The sequence below is a fragment of the Apus apus genome, chromosome 7 (assembly GCF_020740795.1).
Source record: "Apus apus isolate bApuApu2 chromosome 7, bApuApu2.pri.cur, whole genome shotgun sequence".
In the NCBI taxonomy this organism is placed as follows: Eukaryota; Metazoa; Chordata; class Aves; order Apodiformes; family Apodidae; genus Apus; species Apus apus.
This window is the reverse complement of record NC_067288.1, coordinates 29828931-29851959: the sequence shown is the minus strand read 5'-3', so window position 1 is coordinate 29851959 and position 23029 is coordinate 29828931. Positions and strand designations below refer to the sequence as shown.

The window sequence follows — 23029 nt, the reverse complement described above, 5'->3', positions numbered from 1 at the left end:
TGGCATCTCCTTACCAGTAAAGGAGAGCAGAAATGGTTTCCTTCCCTCCCTCTACCCAGAGCAGCCCTCCTACGTCCCAAAGCACTCAAGAGCAGTTTTATGATAGTTCAAGGAACCTTCAATCTGCAATACAATCCCTTGAACACTGCACTTCCAACCTCGCATGCAGCTGTGTTCCTTGCCATGGAAATGGATGAATTTACTCAGCAGAGATGGCAGTTGAGGGAGATGCACACACAACGAGGCAATCCCAAGAGATGTCCAACCAAGAGACTGCTAATTCCTTGCCAAGCACTGACCAGAATAAAAGACTACAACCAAGCTTACCTTTAAGTCTCTTTGCGAAGATTCCTGATAGAAACATCAGTCTTACCACAACACTGCATCAGAACGTATTAATGCAAACAAGAACAGACCCATTACCTGACATTTTTCAAGAAGACCAACACCAATGGAATGATCTTGCCTGTCTTACTGTAGAACAACACATATCATTAGGATTTATTGGATCCTGCTCATGGCCCTTCATCCTAATGAAGCCATAGAATGATTACTGTGGTTAAGAGCAGATGACATTTTCTCACTCTTGCAAGATTTGCAAGTTAGAGCAGCATGTTGTGCAAAGGCTGCAGAAGAAGAGAAGATCATTGCTCTGGAGAGCACATCCTGCACATGAAGTCTGCAGTGCAACATTCTTGACGCAAGCAGGGAAACTCTTTGGAGAAGCAGGAAGGCCAGTTGTGTCTCTCCATGCAGCCTGGTCCAAACTTGGTACCAAATTATCTTTTTGTAAAGACACTGCTACAGCATCTCCCCAAAATCTAAAATACATTGAGAATAATTCCTGGAACCCCATATTCTCAGTGCATGGTGTGTTACCAGATCACACCTCTCTCGGCGCTTTGGAGCACGAAGATCAGACTGAAAGGATAAGGAACACCCCCAGAGTAGGTCAAAATACCGAGCAGATTTTTAATATGGTTCACATATAGCTACAATGCTAGAAAAACATGGAATTGAGGGAAGGAAAACACAATATTAGTTAAGACAGAAGCTGATCTGGGAAGCTGACCCAGCACTGCCCCAACTAAAAGGAAGCAGTCAGAGCAGGTTCAGCAATCTGAAAAGTAACAAAACCAGCTGCATAGAAATCAACTGATTTAGAGAGGTCACAGCAACAGCCTACATGCACGTTTTTTTTTTAGATCATTATCACATCACACATTTGATAATATGCACAGTTCAGGTACCATGCTGGAGGAATCGGTTGAGAATGAATATGGGGAGATAACTGGGAACTCTGGAAGACTTCACCACAACAGATCAGGACAAAACAGATTGACCTGCCAACGAAACAGCAAATGGAGAGGCTTTGCCTTCAAGAACAGTGAAGGTGCTAATAAAAGCTTCCTGCAGATCTGTCACAAAAATACTTTTCTCCATGGCTATAGTGGCAGAATTGCTTGAAGACATACTAATCCTGCATGTACATACCTGCAGATTACGCTAAAAAGCCCAACGCAGAAAGAATCTTCTTGACATAACTTTGATTTAATTTTTCCCCCTCTGGATTTGTTTCATACTGACACTCCATGAAAACAAGTTCCTAAGGGAACACTGACTTCCTTGGTGTGACAGACTGTAAAGTGCTTTCTTGGGGCTGTCCTTCCCCTGAGAACAGGCTCTGGATCTCCTTAGGAACACAGATGTTGCCAAATGCATTCAGAGAGAAACCCTACTTGCCAAGATTCAAACGTGAGCAACCTTTGCCCCTTCACAACAGCCCCCGAGGACCCAAAGTGCTTCGGACACTTAAATATCTGTTTGTTTGGTTTCTAAGACTACAAACCTGTGGTGCTTTGTTTCTGGTTCAGAAACCTCATGGCTGAGGTACATTTCTTCTGTGGCCTTATGAGTAGTTTGGGTTTTTTGAATTCAGTTTAACACAGGTGGAACTTCAAAGATAATAGAAGCTTAATAAAAAAGTTAATATGCAGCCACAACTGGCAGAGAAAAATATCCGCTACCTAATTTCACCTGAAAAAAAATATGTTTTGTTCTCATTTTGAACATCATGAACCTTCTGACAACACTGAACATCTCCATCAACCTGTGTCAGCAGAAGAGCCATTTCTTGCTTGAAAACTATTTTGGTAAATCTAAGCCTCACCCTTCACATAACAACACATGATAGCAAACCCAACTCCCCAGTGATTAGAAAGAAATAATTTATGAAAACCTATTCTGGAAAACTTTGCTGCATTTTAACAATGTTAATCTCTTTTTGATGGTGAATAAACCAGCCAGGTTAGCAACAGTTCATTTGATTTCACTAATCAATTATTTCAGGCAAAACACCTCTGGACAGTGTTTACCAAGGCTGCTAACTTGAAATAAAAGATATTCAGTTTCATGGTAATTTCTGGAAATGCATGACAGCCAAACACACAGGTATACTTCACAAGCTTGACCAAACATATTTCTCCTTCCCAAAACTGCTCCAGGACAGAAACTTTCTCTCTGTAGCACAACTATTCTGTGTTTACGTGCCAACACCAATAGCTCAACTATGTTAACAATTAAAATTACCTATTTTCAAACTGTATTTTAGGATCTGTACACGGTAGTACTGCTCTAGCCTAGCGGCAGGTACAAACTAGAACCTTACCTATGGAGAAAAAGGCATCTAAGTACTACTTTTAAGTCATCAAAGCAAAATGGCAACCTTCCAAAACTCCTTGTGGCTGTCAAAGTGGACTTGTGTGCTAGTATTTCCCTAGAGCAGTCTTTGACTAAGCAATACCAAACCTGACGGCTGCCACACAGGTGAGATGTGCTTTTTAACCAGCCCACGTGCAAATTCATGAAGTACCTGCTGTGTGCAACACGAGCAAGTGACACAACCGAGTGTTGGACAAGGTGATCCTGCTCCAGCTACCCGCAGCAAGCATTTTGTGACAGACCAGAAAGCCCTTTCTGTCAACACAGCCCCGCGTGACGGCTTCTTGAAGAGATGATGAAGATTAGCAGGGTTTTTCCAAGCTGCGAGTTTGCTATTGATTAGGTCACCGGGCGGCTATAAATAGAGGTGAGGCTCGGTGTGTAAATCATCACGCAGGACGATAGCAAAACTGTCATTTCCAAACCTGCAACTCCCCACGGTCACACTACAGCACGGCCAGAGCCACCGAGAACAAACAGCACCGGCAGCGGCCAGCAAGCCCGGGGCGCTGGGTCGAGTTACACTGATGGCTGAGAGGTTCTCCCTGACATGAATGGTCTCTTTCTCCTGCAGCTATGCAGAAAACGAGTCTTCACACACTGCACCCACAGACAGGTAGTAAAACCGCCTGTGCTTCAGACAGCGAGGGATGAGACACCAGAGGCAGCGCAGAACAAAAGCTGTAACTACGTTCTTTCTATGTATATATATATACTTCTGCATCAAGTTGAGCCCATGGAGCTGGTACAGATCCAGTAAGCGACTGTACAACTAAATCACCTCGAAACCTGACTCACACGCACTAGCTTTAAGAGCTCACCGATCTTCTACGAACTGCAGCAGTTTGGGCGGGATTTCCCTAAACCACCAAAAACTGCGGGACACCACGTTCCCTGACCACGCGCCGCTCACCTGAGGCGGGGGGAGGGAGGAAAAAAACCAAACACCAACAGAACCAAGGCGTTGGAAGCTCCTGAGCTCCGCTTCTCCCGGCGAACCGGAGCGCGCTGCAGGACCGCGAAGCCGCCGCACCTGCCCGGGGCCCGAGCAGCCCCCGTGAGCCCGGCAGCCCGCCCTGCCCCTCGCAGCCCCCCCGAGCCCGGCCCTGCCCCTCGCAGCCCCCCTGAGCCCGGCCCTGCCCCTCGCAGCCCCCAGGGGCGGGCGGGCCGGTGACCGGGCAGCTGCCGCGGAGCCCCGTCCTGCCAGCCCCCCGGGGACGGGGGCGACGAGCCGGGGCCGCTCTCGGCTCCGGGCGGTAACAAAGCCGTCTGACGAAGAAGGCGCCGGGAGAGGAAGCCCGAGCGGACCCGCGGCGGGGAGGAAGGAAAGCTGCGCTGCCCGCAGCTCCCGCGGGGACGAGGGCACACCCCGCAGCTCCCTCCCGCCGGCCCTGCGGAGCGGCTCCCGGCACGGGCCCCCAGCCCCCGGGCACGGCCCGCCCGGGGCGCCGAGGGGAGGGGGCGGCCCGTACCTGGCTGCTGCTCTCGGCCGGCAGGTTCCTCAGCAGGATCTTGCGCCTGTTGCTCAGCTCCCGCCGCGTGCTGGCCAGACGCCTCGCCACCTCCTCGGGGCCCAGCGGCGGCTCCGCGGGCGGCTCCGCGCCGCGCCCGCCTGCTGCCGCCATCTTGCAGAGCGCCCGGGCGAGCGGGACCGGCGCGGGGGGAGCGGCGGGGCGGGGGAGCCGCGGGGCCCGGCTCGGCACGGCCCGCGGGGCACGGCTCGGCGCGGGGCACGGCTCGGCACGGCCCGCGGGAGCCCCGCCCCGCCCGGCCCGGCCCGGCCCGCCCCGCCGCGGGAGGGGGAGAAGCGCGGAGACCCCGCGGCGGGAGCGGCGCGAACGCCCCGCGAGGGGAGAATTGAGTGGAGCTCGGAGCGGGCTGCGAAACCCCCCCCGGGGGTGGGGGTGGGGATACGAAGGGATCGGAGGGTGGATTTCATCCCCACAGCGATGCCGTTCGAGTCAGGGTTTTGGGGAAGGCTCGGGCGCTCTCTGTTGAGAGAGCTCCGGGCTCTGGCGTGAGGGAAACCCACCGCGACAGAGGCACCGGGGGCTCGGGCACCCGCCTCCCCCCGGCGGAGGAGCGACGGGGCTCCCTGGAAGGACTTCAGGACTGCCCCAGCCCCCCGTCCGTACCTTCCTGAGGGTCCGGCCCCCTCGCAGAGCGACAGCAAAGGCGACCGGCTCCGTCCCAGGCTAAGCAGGCAGGGGGGGCCGGGATGCTCTCCTTCGGATTCTGTCCTTCATCAGAAAGAGAGAGCAAAACACATCCCGAGGCCCCCGAACGCGTAACCCGGGGCCCGCCGGCAGCACCGGTCCCCGCTCTGGTGGCAAAGCCCCGTGCGGGGCGGCGGGAGAAGCAGCAGAGCGCTGCGGGGAGACGCTGCACCAGCGCCTTCCCCTGCTCCCGGACAAAGGTTTCCCTGCCAGTCAGCACTTCCTTGAAAAAATATATATAAACATTTAAAAAACAGGTTCTTCTCTTTGAAACACTCGTTTTGCCTTCGCATCGTGACTTGCCACGTCATTTACAACACAGTTTAGCTCTTGTCATCGTTGCTATAAATGAATGCGGAGTGATTGAAATATTTGTATCCAGTTTTAGATACGAGGCTGGCCACAAAGAGCAGGCAAAAGGGAATCCAAACCTGAAAAACAGAAGCCTTACAAAAGGAAACTGGAAGCACACGTTGAGTTAAATCTGATATATGTAAGTTCTTATCAAGAAAATCTGATTCTGGATTGTAACTCTTTGACTAGGTTTAAAGTGGCATTTTAGAGACAGGATTTCCAGCTCCTGAAAAAAAACCACCTCACCAAACAGCAAGTGCTTTTAGAAATTGCTTTGGTCCAATCCAAAGCTAGCAAGGGAAGACTACAAGGAATCTTGGACCTTCCCTACCTCTGAAATTAATTTTCAAACAATCAAGCGAACAATAATCAAAGTACATTTTGTTCTTTTTGGTGTATTATTAAAAAAATTGTCAGGGTTGACAAGCTTCTGTTCAAGGGCTTTCTTTTCCTGCATTTTTTTAAAACAGCCAATATTCGTCCTCCCTCAGTATTTTCATGATGTGTAATGAACTGCTGGAAATCAGAGGTGTGAAGGACATTTGTAAATAGTTCAGGTTTTGTCACGGGGGAATTTGAGAACTGCCAGGTTCAGCCTGTCCTAAAAAACACTAGCTTAGCCTTCATATCTTACATCAAGAAACAGGAACAGCTATTATAACAAAACATGAGTGTGAGATTGGATCTAAGGAAATTTTCAAATTCTTAGAAAAGCAAGACTTTCACATTTGTCATTCTTTGAGAAACATAACTGAAAAAAACAGTATATGCCTGCTTTTTCCCCCCCCCCAAATTTCAGGTGAAGATTTGCATTTTAAAGCTACAAAACATCTCTTCCAGCACAGTCTCCAAGGTATAGCCTTCCTATGCCTAAGGATTTATGGATTACTAATCATGCCACCTATAAAATTATCCATGGAAAAGATAAAATAAATTATGAGTGAAAAGTATGCCAGTGCATATTTACAAACTGATTTTCAGGTCAAGCTATGGTACTGAAGTAGGGATACTAAAGACTGTCTCCTGAAAACCTGTCTGAATCCTATCATGGATGATGTGACATAAATTACTCTGGGATCATGAAAAAGGTTGCTCTGCTAGGAATGCTGGAACACGTAATTAATCTCCTCAGAAATAATTGCCAGATTAAGCTATTAAAGTAGAAACTGTAGATTTGCTAAAACATTATACAGTTAAGTGAAGCTAATAAAGTAGGGAAAGCAGAGTAATTGGCTATACCATTAAGTTTTCCAGTTTGAAGATGGCCACTCTGGCCCAGCTGTATGCTACTGATAATTAACCCTATCTACAGCAATTATCTTCACAAAAGCTGCCTGACTCCTTCTTTATTGGCTGCAGCTGTGTCTGATCAAAGTCACTAAAACCTAAAGTGCATCCTGAAAAGAAATAGTACCAAAATGAATATACTGATATATTAAGGGCAAAAAATAGAACTACTGCAGTCTCAGTTCTAAATAGTTCCAGAGAAATGTAAGCATTTTTCATGCTGACAGATGGATATTTAAGTGGTTGTATTTTGTAGCTCCCCCAGCCCCGGCAATGCCCATGTTTAATTCTGTGTACAGGTAACTGACATTGCACAGGTAGATTAAGAAACTGCCTGCACTAAAAGGCAACTAGAGAGTGCTGCAGGAAGAGAGCAGGAGACACCAAAGTTATTGCCACTGGCTGTGGAGATGGTCCATGGCAATGAGCAAGGAGGAAGGCCACTCATCACCTCATCTGACAAGCAAAATAAGCACCAGCAGCACTGACCAATATTCCCTCCTGAACCCAAGTGTCATCCCTGCTCTGAACTACACCACACCCTCAAGCAGGTACCTGGGGAATTGAAATCTAGTTTGAAAGAGCAATCAATTAAACTGAAAAATTTCACTGATAAAGTGAACCACAGCAATGGTGAGAGCCAAGAGTCCAGCTCCTCTGAAGCTCCACATGCACGTTAGATGTGCAGCTCTCTTATTTGACCAGTGAATTTTCTGCCTTCAGGGATTCTCCCATTTCACCAGTATTTTTGCCAGAAGTACCAAACCACAGGGCTGGCAGCACAGGTTACTGTCCTGCGTGCTGGCTCTGGCCAGCACTCCTTCAGCTCAGCCATTACTGCTCTCAGCTTTCTTCATAACCACTAACTGCTCGGTAACAGAGACAATAAACTGCTCAGCCTGACCAGTCCTTGCTGAGCCCTGCTGTGAGAACTGACAGAACCTTGGGAACCCTCTCACAAGCAGGAGCAGGGAACCTCTTCAGGAAGATGCTGAGATGGTGTAACTCAGGGTGACATGCAAGTGGTAACAGCCTCCACCCACCTGTGCCCAGGAGAGGAGGACTGTGACCCAAGCCTGTACCGATTTTCCTGAAAGAATCTCATCTTGCTGATTACAGACCATCCTTCTCTATGCAGACTTGTTGTGCATGTGTTGGTATGAGCACACCCTGAGTCACTGCTGCTTTCACAGCAAAGCCCTGCATGGTTCTGCTCTGCACTCTCAACAGTCTGCAGTTTTCTAATGCACTCCTTTTATGTTTCACATTTGCTGCAAAAGCAAAAAGCCCTTTTTAAAAATAGCAGAAAAGTCGAGTGATCTGCAAGTGTAACTCTGGCCACACTGCTGACTTGATGCTATTATACAGATAAGCCACTTAGCTGTAATTTAATTTACTTCCCTAAATTCCTTGTTAATTAAGAGTAATGTACCCATCCGCAGCAGTTGCTTTTGTAGCTCTTCTAAGCTGAAGATTACTTTATCCATGCTTCTGCAGCTTGGAAGGAATACAAGGCATATCTTTTTTTTTTTTTTTTTCATTTTCATGGGATAAGAGTGTTAAAAGATAATTGTGTCACATTCTTTTTGAATTTAAGATGCCCTCAGGCATAAATGTCCATGTTCAAAAGAACAAACAAGCCCAGATCTGTGCCGATTAAGTAACAGCCAAGATTTAGAGTATCTGCTGGATCTCAAAGACCCATCTCGTGTACCCAGGTATACAAGATACTAGGAATGCATTTGTGAGCTCATTAGATAAGTGATTTTTTTAAGGAAAAAGAAATCTAAACAATTTCCTAAAAACCTGAATCAGTTTGATGGGTATGTTTCCTGCAATGAGGCTGTGAAATCCAACAGTTCAAAGTCTCCTTTAAAATCCCCAGTTGCTAGCACCACTTCTTGTGAGCAGGGCAGAGATGACACCACTCCCTTTGGTTTATATTTTACCCACTGTTTCAAGCTCGAGTTGCTCCTCGTGCTTTGTTAGGAAATTGAAATTTTGAAACCCAAAGATGTAGTTTCAATTGCCAATAATATTAATTAGTGCAGTGATGATCATCTAGGTGCTGCCTCCCAAACATACCAGAGGTGCCCAAAGAAGCTCCTTTCACCATTTTCCCAGCAAATTCAAAGCTGTTTGGCATTCTCAGTGTAACATCCTGCAGTGCAGGAACAGTGAGGAAACAAATGGAATTTCCTATTGAATTACCAGCCTAGAACAACAGCACAGAGAGCAACTGATACCTCCAGTGCTCTAATGAAGCAAAAACTTGGTTCCCCTCCCTGCAGCTACAGCAGGCTCAGGCTTCTCTTGATCTGCAGGGTTACAATTCCCTAATTAACCATGAGGATAACAGCCTGTCTAGACTGCAGTTCTGTTGAGACAGGTATTGTGATGGGGTAAGTCCTCCCAACTAAGTGCTAAGCTTGTTTTAATACCAGAGATATTTCGATTAATGTTTCATTCCCCAAGCACTTAGGAATTGCAGTAATATAGGATCAGACTTCAGGTCCATCAAATCCCAGCTCAGCAGTGCCCATCTTGTCAGGGAGATGTCAGATGGGCAGCAGATTGTTTCAGACACCCTGAGAGCCACAGACTTGGTTAGAGTTGCATTGCCCACAAACAGTTATTTTCACGTTGCTCACACTCCTTTGCTGGAGCCTTGTGGACTGCACATAGCTCACTCACTGGGATGTGTCAGGTACTGCTGGGTATGCCCAAAAATGGGATGTTCCTTTACTCCTGAAACAGTCTTCCATACAGACACAAAACCACTTCAAGTGACTTTGCCCCCACAGCCAAACATTTTCTTTTCAAGTGGAACCTGAGAGCTATTAAACTTGGTGTAATGCTGCTCCTAAGTGGGGCAGGAATGATGGATTACCTCAGGAATAGATTGGTTAGCAGCTTCTCCTCAGTTTCCATTCTGTAACACAGTGGTCTGCAAATAAACAGGAGAAAGATGAAAGAGCTAAGAGCTCTAATTTATAAAGCAAGCAACTATTCTGAGGAAATAATAACACTGAGACATAATGTGATGGTCTACTTTTGGAATTGTGGTCTTTGCAGCAGAATTTATAACCTTTGTTGCCTAATGCAAATCATTAGCAAATCCATGTGAAGATTATATTTAAAGACAGAAAAAAAAAAAAGAGTAAATCTCAAAACAAACCACCACATTCTTGAGTAATAACTGAGAACAAAAGCAACTAAGATCAAACAACTATTATAAGTTCAGTTCTCTTCTAGAAATGACCCTATGAGCCAATATATTCACAGGAGAACCTCAGCAAACCTTCTGAAACAAAGCCCTCCATGCTTTAAATCACCATTCTTCCCTCCACAGGCTTTATTTTTCCTCATTCAGAGTCATCTTCAAATTTAGTCATAACTTCTTGGCAGAAAGCACATTTTGGCAATTCCAGTATTAAAAACAATAAAACATTCCTCGGTTTTCTAGCAAAAGCAGGTACAACCCCACATTCCTACACAGAGTATTTTTATTGGCTAACCTGTTAAATGTGCTGGAAATTGTAGTTTCAAATCATTCTGCCTCATATTCCCTATAAGGGCCATTTATTTTTTTTAGATACTGGAAAGTGGTATTGATAGTTCACAGGAAATTGTGAAACAATTTTGCATCAAAACCCAATGAAATAACAATGATGAATTAAAGCATTCATTCACTAGGGTAAATTGGTATCTCTCCACTATTATCTCATTTACAGCCCCTACAGAGCTGGCTAATTATAAACCTGAAGAAAATCTTTGATGTGATTAACTGGGAGTGAACAGGCATCTTACCAGCAATTTGTTTCGATATGATCGTCAGTGATTTATCCCTGCCAGCAAAGGTTGGAATTTGAAACACCCCCACAATATTTTGCCTTTAAAAACGCTGCAACTTGTCAAAGATGGAAAACTGGCATAGAGGATGTGAGGCAAACGAAATTTTCCCAGTGCATTCTTCACAAGTTTATGAGACTTTGTAACGTTCTGCCATCCAGTCATAAAAAGGTTTCCATAGAGACTGTCATGCAACATGACTCTCTGCTGTGAACACCCTTCTTGAAGTGTCTAACTTCCACATCTTCATTCTGTTTTCATGGGGAGCAAAAAAGCCCATCCTTTTCCTGTCATCCACGTTCTCCAGCTGAGGTTCCAACAGTGACACATTTTGACTTGTTTATAGAGATTCCCTTGGTTCAGCAGCAATGGAAATAAACACACTTCAAGAGGTTATTTTGCAGGAATTAGATCATGTAGTTTAATTAATCGGCCTTTCATCTCTCCCAGCTGCATGCGTTGTGCCAAGAGAACTGATAGTTATTATTGTTGAAGTGACAGAAAGTTGGAAAACCAAAAATAAGTGTACTAAAGCTATTTGACCAAATTCCCAGTTTCCTGCAGTTCTCAGTGCCAACCTTTCTCAGTGTCTGTCTGATTTCATTACCTCTAGGTGCAGTGGAAAGGTTATAAAACTAGAAAAATCCATCCATGTTGACCAACCTGGAAATATTTGGCAACATAAATCCAAGGCTGGCCCATTGTCCAGCTGCTGTGATGGTGCCTGGGTTTAAAGAGGAGAGACTCCCAGTTTTAGAAGAACTTTGGTGTGGCCTGGCACAGCACCACCTCCTTCTCCGTGTTGTTTTTTCCCTGCATTTTTTCACTTTTCCCTGCATGTAAAAAGTGCTGGCAGGACAGTCTGGGAGGCTGAGGTCCTTCCCTTTATCCGTGGAGCAGCTGCTGGACTCACACCCTCACCTTTTGTTGCCAGGAGGCAACAGGGGTAGAAAGACTCCTCCTGCTCAGTGCTTTCTGGCCAGCACTTTTCCCTTCCTTCCTAACACCATTTTCATTCCACTGGTGCCAGTAACAGTGGAGACCACTTGTTCAGACAGCTCTCCAAGAAGCTGGTGTTTCTGCCAGGGTCAGCTATAAAAACACAGAATAAACCAGAACAAAACATAGTTGTTACTGCTGGCTCCCACTTCTGAGAGCAGGACCATTGACCACCACTAATGAAACCAGCCCAGGGATAACTAACAACTGGGAATTTTTTTTCACAAAATTTAGACCAGGCTCCTATGATTCATCTGTGAGCTGAAGGTGAAACTTCCAGATCTAATAAATGTTCCACCTCTGCCACTGAACTCACACTTCTCCCAGGCCATTGCTGCTGCTAACTTGTCAGTGCTCACTGCCACTTCCTGCTGGGCAGAGAACTGCTTTGCATTACAACAAAAACCGTGGCTAAATGAAGTATATCTGAAGGCAACTTTTTTGTACTTCAGATATTCATTTTCCTTTAATACACTATTACATCAACTGCTTCCTGAAGATGAAACTGGAAGTTTGCAGAAGAGAGAGAGGTAGGGGTGATGAAGCCTTTGCCTGGAATGGTGCAGTCAACCAGCAAGTGCAAGATCTAGTGCAGGCTGCCATGTGAAGTCAGCAGGTCACTTTGGAGACTCCTGTTCACACCCAGGGTTAGATATGCTCCAAATTTCTGCCAGTCCAGGCTCCTTTGGGTTCCCAGGCAGAGGATCTGCACAGCCCAGCCTCAAAAGGCACAATCCAAGCAGGCAACAAACGGCGCCGAGCAGGGAAGCATCAGGCTGTCCTGTGGAGACAGACCTGGTGGCAGCTCTGTGCATGCTCTGGCAAAACCTACCAGCTATGTCTGGCACCTCACTAACAAGGCAGGGGTTGGAGGACTTCACTCTTGGACTCGAGTGTCTAAATTCCACTGTAGCCTTGGCTTCAGAAATGCCAGCCCTTCTGGGCCAAGGTCCTTCCATGACTCAGTTCAGAGCACATAAAGCAGAGAAAATAACGACCTCTCACCACACAGAAGGGCTGCAAAGAAGGAGTGTGAGATACTCTCTGGCACTTACATGACTTTTTCGCAGTTAGGGTCCACGGCAAAGGGGGGATTGTACAGCAAAGCAACTCAAGTTACCCAATTAACTGCTGTAGGAATTAATATTCCAAACATCACTGAAAGCCTCGTGTAGGCTCCTTTGAAAATCCCAGACATAGCTGGGATTCTCTTCTAAGAGCAAATTAAATGGGCAGCTAAGAGGTATGAAGGCTGCAAATTGATTTTTGCACTTGCATGCAGCCTTTTGGATTACCTGTACTCTCTTAATGTGACCCAGACTTAGGCATCCCATTTCCCCTCCCCCTTTTCCACATTTGCTGCCAGCTTACTACCCTAATTTGTACTCTGACACATCTACTTTATGTCCTCCTCACCTTTTCTGGGTCACTTTACAGAATAAAGCCTTTGAAATCCAGAGTCCTCATTTTGACCAGTTATAGTCACAACTTCTGCTGCACATGTGAACATCTCATGAATTCTCATCTGTCTTCTCCCTCATTGCCAAGGACAAGGTTAAAGATAATATTTCATGGCTTAAGTGGCCTTATAAAATGTTCATGGGCAAATGGTAACATACTCATCTTTCCAAACTACAATTTTTATCAAAGCAATCACATAAACAAATAAAAAAATCATCTCAGTTAATTTTCAAGCAATATATCCTGTACCTGTAAACAGCTCTTATCTCAGGGTGGGCCAGCTGGGTTATCTGGATGGAGAACCTGCTTGTTACAGATAGGAAAAATCAAAACACTTCACAGTTCTCAAACACTTGAAGGCATTAAGTCAATTTACCATTGGTGAACAGAAACCAAAGGTGACACTGTATTTCAAAAGAGCTTCTTCTGGAAGAATGAAAGAAAACCAACAGGAAATTAATAAAACTAAGCTTAAAAAATGGAACAAGTGGAAAATGAATGGCCATAAAACCTGCCAGTTCCAGGTGAGGAGGATACAGGGTCTGAGTCCAAGTCAGGCAGCTAACTGCTCATTTTATGATCTTGCTCCTCGACCAACAGTAAAATAATAAGGGGGAGGGAAGGTCCTGGCAGCAACAGGGGCAATAAAAAAGGAAGAGCTATCATGCAGCTTCTTCAAAACCTTGATCACAGCCATGTTCCCTCCTGTGCTTATCAGACAATAGTACAATAGTATCTTTACCAGCATAGCATTTATTCCTGCTGGGACAAGGTTAGCTGTCAGCATTTGTAGCTGTGATTTGGCACATCTCTGGATCTGTATTCTTCCCTTAATTATTCCTTAATAGGAGCAGCTTTGGCTCTTCTTACTTCCAGTATAAGCAAGGTTGTCCAGACCTCAGGAATCAAGAACAGTTTGTTTGTCCCAGAACAAAGTGATGAAGTAGCAGTGAGGTGCAGCTCTGTGAAAGCTTTTAAAGGTAAAAGCAAGGGGGCTGGATTGCTGAGAGTTTTTGGTAGCTGTCCAAAGGGAAGTGCTCTGCCACCCTTGGGTATCTGTCTGGCAGGGCTGCATCTGAGGACACTGCAAGCAGCTTCTGCCCAGCATGTCATGTGAAGAACAACAACAAAACCTCTCCCCTGAAACAGTATGAGAGTTAAGAAAATAATTAATATCACTGCATTTCACAAGAGATGTGCATATGGTACATTTTGAACAAAAAATATCTCGCCCACTATACAAAAGTAGTAGCAAATAAGCCAGTGTGGGTTAATAAATGTATCCATACAACCTGTGGTTAACATTGCAGTTTATTTACAGCTGGGCTTAATGATGTGCCTCCCACTACAAATGTGCTCCATGGCCTCACCTGGTGTAAATTCACATCAGCACCAGAGCAGGCAGGCAAGTGCAGATCAAGCTAAAGGTGTGCTTTGCTTCATTTCTGCTTATAGTATTTCATATGCAAGGAAACTCTTCTAATGTTACTTCACATAAAAAAGCTACAACTGAGGAGCAAATACTCAAGTTCAAGACCTTCTGCTGCAGAGTGAGATTCCTCCAGATACATGTAGATGGGCAAAATACAATTTAAATTCTGCTTTACAACCTGGTGACTTCCAGAGATACTTTTGCCAAGTGGTAATTCCAGCTTCTATGTTACATGCACATATCTGAGCAAATAAAGTCCTCACCAGAACTTCCCATCTCTGAATTTCAGTGAGAACACCTGTATGGTGTTCTGTAGGAACTAGGAAATCCACAAAGTACCTTGTTTGATGTTTAACATCAATTGGTTTTAAAACCTACATACAATTGAACCGTTTCCACACTGAAAAATATTTTCCCTTCTTGCTTAAAAATTCTGCTTTTGGCTGGGTATGTTGCTCTTTGCTCTAACAGTAAGATCATGCATTTTCTCTCCTCAAGGCAAACCTGGCAAACTAGCCAATTTGACCACTACCCAACAACCACGATTATTTTGGATTCATAATTAGAAATGCTAGCAAGTTAGGTCTATAGATGGACACAGTGACTGTTGCAGGGCATCTGATTCAGGCCTGCAGGAGCATGAAGCAGTGCTCAACAGATCTCTCCAGTTGTCTGGTTAGCAAATCCCCACAACTCAATCCTACCCAAACACAGCAGAATGACAAACCCAGTGCAGAATTTTTAGAAACACCAGAAAAAACCCAAATTATGTGCTTTGGTGAGTCTACACAGTGGCTGACCACTTCCAGAAACATTCATTCAAAAAAGCTTTAAAATATTTGTCAATACTGTCATTTATATATGAAGTTCACATCTTTCAGGCTTGTTGGTAAAAACAAGAACAACCTGATCCAATGTTTCATTCCTGCTGTGGCACTCATCAGCCAGAAAAATTCAAGGAAATTGAGAAAGTCATTTCCATCTAGCCAGTTATCCACAGAACTATACTTTATATACAGTTTATTTCACTAGAGATTTTAATTTTATACACAGTATAAAGGGGTATTCTGATATCACACATATAGTTATTTTACCATACTGTTTAAGAACCAATTTTTTACAGAATACAGTATTAAGTACCATATCAATTCAAACAAATTATTTTTCTTTTTAAAAAAACCTACGTATAAATGGATGTTTATCATATGCACAGTGCAAGAATGGTTTTCTATCACCGTAATCACAAAATGTGAATCTAAAATACAACACTGATTTCAAACTAATTCATAATTATGATGCCCTGCGATTAATCTGTTTGACTTACCAAGCAATGTTAAATTCCAGACAAACAGCAGCAGCTTAAAATCATGATTTCAGCAAGATGCCTTCCACAGTAACCCAAGTTTTACAAAACACTGGTTTATCCCTACTTCTGATCTCAGTGTCCTATAGGAACAGAAGAATGGCACAGATTTCATTTGAAATTACCTGGTCACTAATGCTAAATAAATCCTTTATTACTTCCACACAGGAAACCTTTAGGGATGATCAAAGAGGTAAAGGTGGAGAGGTTGGTGGGCAGAATTCTCAGAATTTTAGTAGCCTAGTACAGGGTTTCTCCTCTGCAAATAGGAAGAAAATACTGTGATATAAATCAGGTTGTAATATTTACAGAAAACAATGGAGGAAAAGAAAGTATTCAGAATGTAAACACGTCAGAAAGGACTTCTTCATTTTCCCTTTTGCAGAGTGGGGCAGTGGATGAGTATCAGCTAATAAGAAACAGATGTCTTCCTCAGAAGAACCACTTCACCATCACAGAGTGTATGTGGTAGTTGTTGAGAATTGCGAACATGTTTTCTCCCTTCCCTCCCCCCCAGAGTTTCAAGTTCAATAAATAGTAGAAAAATAATCCTTTACTTAAAAATCTGGAGATGCATTGTCCCAGGTTCCACACGGCAACGTGTCGGAGCAGTGAGCTTTGTACGTGCGAAACAAACCGCAGGGAAACCAACAGCCTTTCCCCCCCTGCCAGATCCTCTGTCTGGCACTTTTTTAGTCTTCAGCTGCAGATTTCTGCTCTTCCAGTTAAGGAAACTAAATCACCTCTGGCTCCTAAGTTCACTCTCTCCTCTTGGCTCAGTGTAACAGGGCTTCCAAAGCGTCAGCTGCTGTATAAACTCACATCCCTGTTTTTGGAGGTCTAACGTGCCTCCTGCTCCATTTTATTAAATGTTATGGCAGGTCCATTCATCAAGCCCATTTCCCTTCCATTTCAAAGCCAACCTTACATTTCTAAAAATGTAAAGCTTTTATGCCTAACAGTTTACTCAGGAAGTTAAATGGTTCCTGGGGAAGAGCAGAGAAACAAAGCTGCCCGTGGCCGCGTGGATGGTTGTTCGCGAGCGACACTTCTGGTGTGGTTGTTCATTAGCATTCTGCATCCACAGTGTGTACCGTGACTGCAGCCTGTAAGTGGTGGCTGTGGTGAAGAGTTGGGTGGTGCAACCTGTAGTGGTGAAACTTGTGACTCAACAGGGCAGCTGTCTGAGGTGGCGTGTCCAGGTCTAAGTCTTCGTCGTGGTTCCCAACGTCAACGCTGGCCGACAAGGGGTCGTTATTGCAGGGCGGGTTTTCGCTGTCTTCTTGAGGACTCATAGTGCTGTAGCCTAGAGAATCATCCAGCAGGACAAAAGAGTTAAAAGCAAGAACAGAAATCAATATTCCACAGGGCTGGCTGCTGCCCCCTTCATGGAATCAGTCAGTGCTTTGTAACGAAGGAAACAACCAATTTTCTGGAATTATTAGAAAATGAAAAGCAAACAAGTCCATCCTCTTCTGTAGGTTCATAATGGATCCCTTTCCCTGTCACTGTCCTTGTTTATAAACTTTGGAGACCCTTGGTTTGTCCCACCCCAAACAGTAACAAACAATCACACATTCAACAGTTTGTTACAGCAGAACTGCTGGCACCAATTTAAAAAATGAAACATAGCAGATTGTTTTGAAGGGTGGTAACTTTTCAACTATCACTTGGATTTTTTGCAAACCCACAAGAAAGAGGCAGGATCCACTACCTTGTCCTCTATTCCTATCAAACTCCATCTTTCTTAGTAAGGGTTGCCAGGAGTGTCTCTGGAAACAGCAGTTGTTCTCCACATCATCTTGTATAGCAACACTTTATATTTTTAAAAAGAAGAGAGCACTTCTCAGCTGGGAGGGTCTGTTTGCAAAAACCAAGCAGCTGTTTTTAATGCTGGGGAGCTTTCCATGGAGTTAAAGAAATCTATTGAATCCACCAGGGAAGTATTTGACACAGCAGGTCCTTCAGCCAGGCAGTGCCGACACTTCAGCTAAGCACATGCAGTGAACTCGAGGCTCTCCTTTGGCTAAAATACCTACAACTGACCCTGAGAGGTTAAAAATCCAGATCAGCCATCCATGGGAGTTATGAGATGTCACATTCCATGGGATATCCTAAGGAAACTGTCAGTAGAAAGCCAGCTACAGCTAGCCCTCGCAACAAGGTCATGCATGCTCAGTAAGGAACCTGTCTCTTAACACATCCCTCAGAGATCTTCTGTCCCTTTCTTTTGGAGCAGGTGATAGCAGTTACTGGGAGATTGGGATTTGCCACTGAAAACCAGCTGTTACCCCTCAAAACCAGTCGGCAGCACAAACACCACCACCTGGGTATTTCTAAATGCAAACCTACAACATTTAAAAGGAAAAAAGATCTTGCTTTACTTCGAAAAATTATCCAAAAACTGTGGCTGAGAGCTGAAAACCCACTGGTGCTTCTGAGCATCTCTGTCAGGTTTTCAGCTGGAGACAACTAAAAGAAGTGTGCTAAAAATATCAGGCTAAGTACCCAAAGCTGCTCTTATTTCCCATGCTCCAAGCCATGGTTTCTAGCTGGCAGAGAGGAATTGGGGGAGACGACTGGGCAGCCTTTTGAAGAAGATGGAATTACAGAAACTAAAAATAGACACATTTCAGAAATAGGTAGACAGCTCCCTTGCTAACCCTGACATGTTGACTAGAAAGATGGGAAGGATCTGCTAGGAGTGCAAGAAATGGAGGAAAAGGAGCATTAGTCTAGCAAATCTGCCTCAGCACAGGTAATCTGACCCCAAATCCAGGGTAATTCCTCCTAGAGCAAGATTGTCCCTCAGACATCTGTTCACCTGCCCTCCCAGGCTTTGGCCTTCAAATGTCTTGTCCCTCAGCAACTGCATTAGTGCAACCACTGTCTTAATAATTGAACAGGCCTGTAACATACCCAGGCAGCTAGAGCTGACATCTGTGGCAGACTGCTTTGTCCAACCCTCCTCTTAATTTACATTGAGCTTCCTCATGAGTCAACACCATGACACGCCTCCCACAGCTTACATGAGTTAAGAAGACTTAGTCTCAGGGCATGAGAGTCTTGTCAGAATTCCCTGACTCAAACCAGGGTTCAAGTATGTGTGGGGGGCAAACACCCATGGCTGAATACCCTTCATTGCTCCACGTGTGCGCAGTTAATGTTATTTGCTTAAAGGTGACATAAGATGCCCTCTGTGGTGATGGTATGGACTGAGTGTGCAAGGGAAAGGCTAAGGAGGCCCCTGACTCTTTGGTGTCTAAATGCAAGCTTCTTTTACCCCAGCAAATGCAGGTGTCCAGCACATGTTGCTAGAATATTGTGAAAGCTGTGCTTGTCATGGCAGAGAGGAGAGCCACAGAGATGCTGACCTCACTGCAAGGGATTTCCTTTCCCCTGTTAAGTAGGAGAGGTCCATTATCTCCACTGAACACCTAGGCTTTTAGGGCTGGTGGTGGAAAAAGAGCATGGTAACCACGGTACTGTTTCTGTTGGCCTGAACATGGGTGACCCAGTGAAGCTGGCAGAACCCACCATCAGCCAGGGAGAGCACAGCACTGGCTGCTGCTCCACTGCTCTGACACCACCAGCTCCCTGGCAGGACAGCGTCACCTCCTCAAGGGTGCCCAAGCTGTTTAACCGCGAAGGAACAAGGAGCAAAGGCGCTTGCTTTGCTTTGCTTTTGGCAGCCCTATCTGCAACGTGCCAGGGATCTGAAGGCAACACAACAACCACAAAGATGAAGGTGGGGCCCGGGCAGGGACTCGAGGTCTTACCGTGGTCGCTCTCGGTTCCCGAGCGCCCCCAGTAGCGCCGGCGGCGCTCGGGGCTGTGCGCGTGCCGCTCGATCACCGCTGCGATGAACCGCGTGTTGCTGACTGCGGGAGAGAAGAAACAGGGCTGGGCTGAAACACAGGGCTTCTCCTCCAGGAAATCAGTACAGGGGAACAGGCTTTCTGCAAACTAGTGCTTCTCAAATACTACTTCTTTTAAGATGGCTGTGACAGAGGAGTAGGAGTCAAGAGGTGGTGTTGCAATGTGGAACAGATCAAGGTCCATTCAAACTCATTCGCTTCATCTGCTTGGATTAAGAGAAGTTAGAGAAGTACTGTGCCAATGCTAAGGAACCTGTGGCAACACTGAAGGCCAACCCAAACTGAAACTAAGAAGGACTTGGAGAAGCAGTAGATGCAAGCCATGAAACTCAGATACACTTATTTTTCAATCTTTGAGTGTTGACACAGTTTCAAATCTCGGGTATTGTTTTAGTTCTGGTTTAGTGAGGGCCCAGAGACAGGGATCTGGCTCTGGAGCTCTCCCAGAGTTCAGGTGCGCCAGCTCTTCCCATAGTACAGCAGAATCACATGCAAAGAGCCATTTTTACTGAACAGTGAAGAAGTCCAAGCATCCCAAATCAATGCAGGGAAGATTCACTGCCATGCTTCTTGAATGTACGTGCCAGACTTGGCCTCTCCTTTCCAAGGCTGACCCATGGTAGGGGTTTTCCATACCCTGTGCTGTCACAATTGCAATTTTTCAGCTGATCAGAGCTATTTGTGGAAGTGGTCATGCTGGCGGGAGGTGAGGGGCAAACCTCCTCCATACATCCAGATTTGTCTTTTAAAAGTAAAAAATGAAACTTTTCAGCATGAGAATAAAGGCGCACTGGAAGTTTCCATCAATTAAAACACTGCTCTGCCATTCTGCACTGCTCATCAGCACAGGGCTTCCTTAGGGAATTTTTAATTCTAGCATATTAAGAAAACAAATAGCTCATGTACTCTCAAGCTAAGATTTTTTTACAGCGAAGTGATTTGGTACTTACTGATCCCTCTATCTTCATGGCTGTCATCGTCTCTCTCGTCCCTATCATTTTCCAGGTTCGACATACGCACTGACATTTCTACACACCATTACAAACAGAAAAATGCAACTGTTAAAGAGAAAAATTCTGGATCATCTTACTAAGGGCTGTCCACCCTGGTAACACAGCGGAAGCACTTTGTTACTGTGTGAAGAGATGCAGGCTGAGCTTGGGGGGGTCTTTTTCCAAGACGGATGAGTCTAGGGGTAGTAGGAAAACACACACCCTACAGCCTTGACAAGACCAGGCTTTAAAGCAAGTGAACTGGTTCACAATAGAGCTGGGGTATAATCAAATACAGAGGTAATTAGCCCTGATCACACTTCTCACCTCTGTGTCTTTCGACTTGTGTCCCTTCTCCCAAACACAGAATCACAGAATGTTTGCAGTTGGAAGGGACCTCCAAAGATCATCAAGTCCAACCCCCCAAGCCAGAACAGGCCCAAAACTAGGGCAGATCACTCAGTTTTGTCTAAGAGTCCAGAGGCTTTATCTATGTATAAATATCCCACGAACAACACATGGATCAGAAGCAGGGAACACAAGTAAGAACAGACATGTCCCAAACAGCCCAAGCAGCAAGGGTGTGAAAGCCACAATAAGCGTGTAGGATGCTGTGGTATGACAAGGTCCCAAGGCTGGGAGCTGAGCTAATCGTCTGCACGGCAAAGTTCTTGGGCAAACTCTTGTCGGGCAGCAGCAGGCCTGGCTGCGCCCAGGAGAGGGCAGCAACACACAAGCACCCTGGACGAGACCTGACTCCAGAAGGTTGGCAGAAGGTAAATAAAATGGGGTGAAGCCTTGAAACAAAAGCAAGGAAAGAAGTTCTGGGTCTTTTTTGTTGGTTGGTTTGGTTTTGTAGGTTTGACTTGGTTTGGTTTGTTCTTAACTCCCACCCTACTATTTTTCTCAAGAGTTATCAGCTCACCCTGGGCAGCCAAAGGTGACATGTGCTGGTGGCTCCTCCGGTGGATCTGGTGGCGATAGGCGTATACGGCCAGGACAAGCACCATAATGCAGCCCATAATGCCTCCTGCCACTGGGCCCACGGGTGCACTTTTGATCATGTTCAGAGTGATCACTTCATCTCCTAAATCAAAAGGGACAAAACAGAGGAAAAAACCCAACACATTAATGCTCTTCAGAAAGGTTTAAATCAACACCTCTGAAGATCTCGAAGACAAGATCTTGAAGGCTTTTCTAGGTGCTGAACTGCACACACAGTATAGCACACTTTAAAAAGGAGAAGACATTCAGAGATGAAGACAGTAAGACCTTACGAAAGAAATCCTGTCTTAAGGACAGGAATGTGTAGCTACACTCAGCTACACATCAGTGTTTTCAAAAATATAATGCCCACAACAGGCCTGGTGCTTCTTCTTCACTGCCTGATGCAGTATTTATGCTGATTTACCAGCAGTATAAGAGAGAAACGTGTTTTGTGAAGCATGCTCTGACACTCAGTGTGCCTCTTATTGACTAAAAACATGTACATGCAGCACCTGGTTGGAAAGGCAGAGTTACCTATTGCTCCCAAATCGTCCACGTAGGGGCTCTTTGCTCCCACAATGCCACCAAAGCATTCCTTCTGAGGAGCACAATAGGACTTATCCAGATGGGTCTTCCCATCACTGTCTACCATGCACCACTCACAGTCCAATACACCAAAGCAATCCCTGAAAATCAAAACCAAAAGGAGACATATTTACTTTCAAGTTCAACACTCCTCATTTGGCACAGCTCCGGCTATTTTAGTGAGGCAAAGGGAGGTCAAAATCATCTGCAAACTCTCACACATGGAATGTTTGGCCACAAAAACCTTCTCATTAAAAAGCTCAAGTACCATAAGGGATGTTACTCTTCCAAGGGAAGCTGCATCTTCAGCATGCACCTTCCAAGCCTGTCTGCTTTGTTTTTTCCCTCCAGCAGAGCCTGAGCAAAGGAAGAACTTCCTACTTGTAACTTCTCCAGTAAGACATTTCTCAGTATAGTGAATTCTGACTACAGCTCCACCCTTTTTGTGCAATCCTTTGGAAGATGGAAGTAAGGGTTTGGAGAGTCTGCTCAGAGCACGTTATGTTCTAGCAGTCTCAGTTCCCTGGAGACTTCTTATAACTAGTGAAAAATAAACAAGCCCTCATGCTTCCCTACACAACCCAGGAGCAGAAGAGAGCAGCAGGAAACCAGCAGCTGACCAGCAGCTACCACCTCAAATGTGCTCCACAGCCCCCAGCATGAGAGCACAGTCTACTTTCAGTGAGCACTTGAGTCCACACACTCCTGCAGATGACAGACAAACACAGCAAAACTATCCAGTTTGCCAGAAAGGAGAATTTGTTGTGCTTTCAAGAGCAGATCTTCCACTTGCACAGCCCTCGGCTCCCAGTCCCACGGTGAGAGAGGAAAGCCACTTCTTTGCTATTAATCAGAGTCACAGACTGGTTTGGGTTGGGAGAGACCTTAAAGTTCATCTAGTT

At 45.4% G+C, this 23029-nt stretch overlaps 2 protein-coding genes across 3 annotated transcripts in view; both read right to left on the bottom strand.

Annotated features, from left to right (window-relative positions):
* Positions 1 to 4346, bottom strand: part of RAVER2 (ribonucleoprotein, PTB binding 2) — a 31883-nt gene extending 27537 nt beyond the window's left edge. The window contains exon 1 of the mRNA XM_051625759.1: positions 4194 to 4346. Within this exon, the coding sequence (XP_051481719.1) occupies positions 4194 to 4346 (153 nt within the window). The remainder of the gene's footprint in view (positions 1 to 4193) is intronic.
* A 10979-nt stretch (positions 4347 to 15325) lies between these two features.
* CACHD1 (cache domain containing 1) overlaps positions 15326 to 23029 on the bottom strand; it is a 102121-nt gene continuing 94417 nt past the window's right edge. Inside the window, exons 23-27 of one of the 2 annotated variants that reach the window (XM_051625359.1) lie at positions 22077 to 22228; positions 21481 to 21642; positions 20514 to 20591; positions 19465 to 19566; positions 15326 to 16991 (exon numbers count right to left, since the gene is read on the bottom strand). In XM_051625359.1, the coding sequence (XP_051481319.1) occupies positions 16753 to 16991; positions 19465 to 19566; positions 20514 to 20591; positions 21481 to 21642; positions 22077 to 22228 (733 nt within the window). In that variant the 3' untranslated portion in view covers positions 15326 to 16752. The remainder of the gene's footprint in view (positions 16992 to 19464; positions 19567 to 20513; positions 20592 to 21480; positions 21643 to 22076; positions 22229 to 23029) is intronic. The other variant, XM_051625360.1, reaches the window with a different exon arrangement.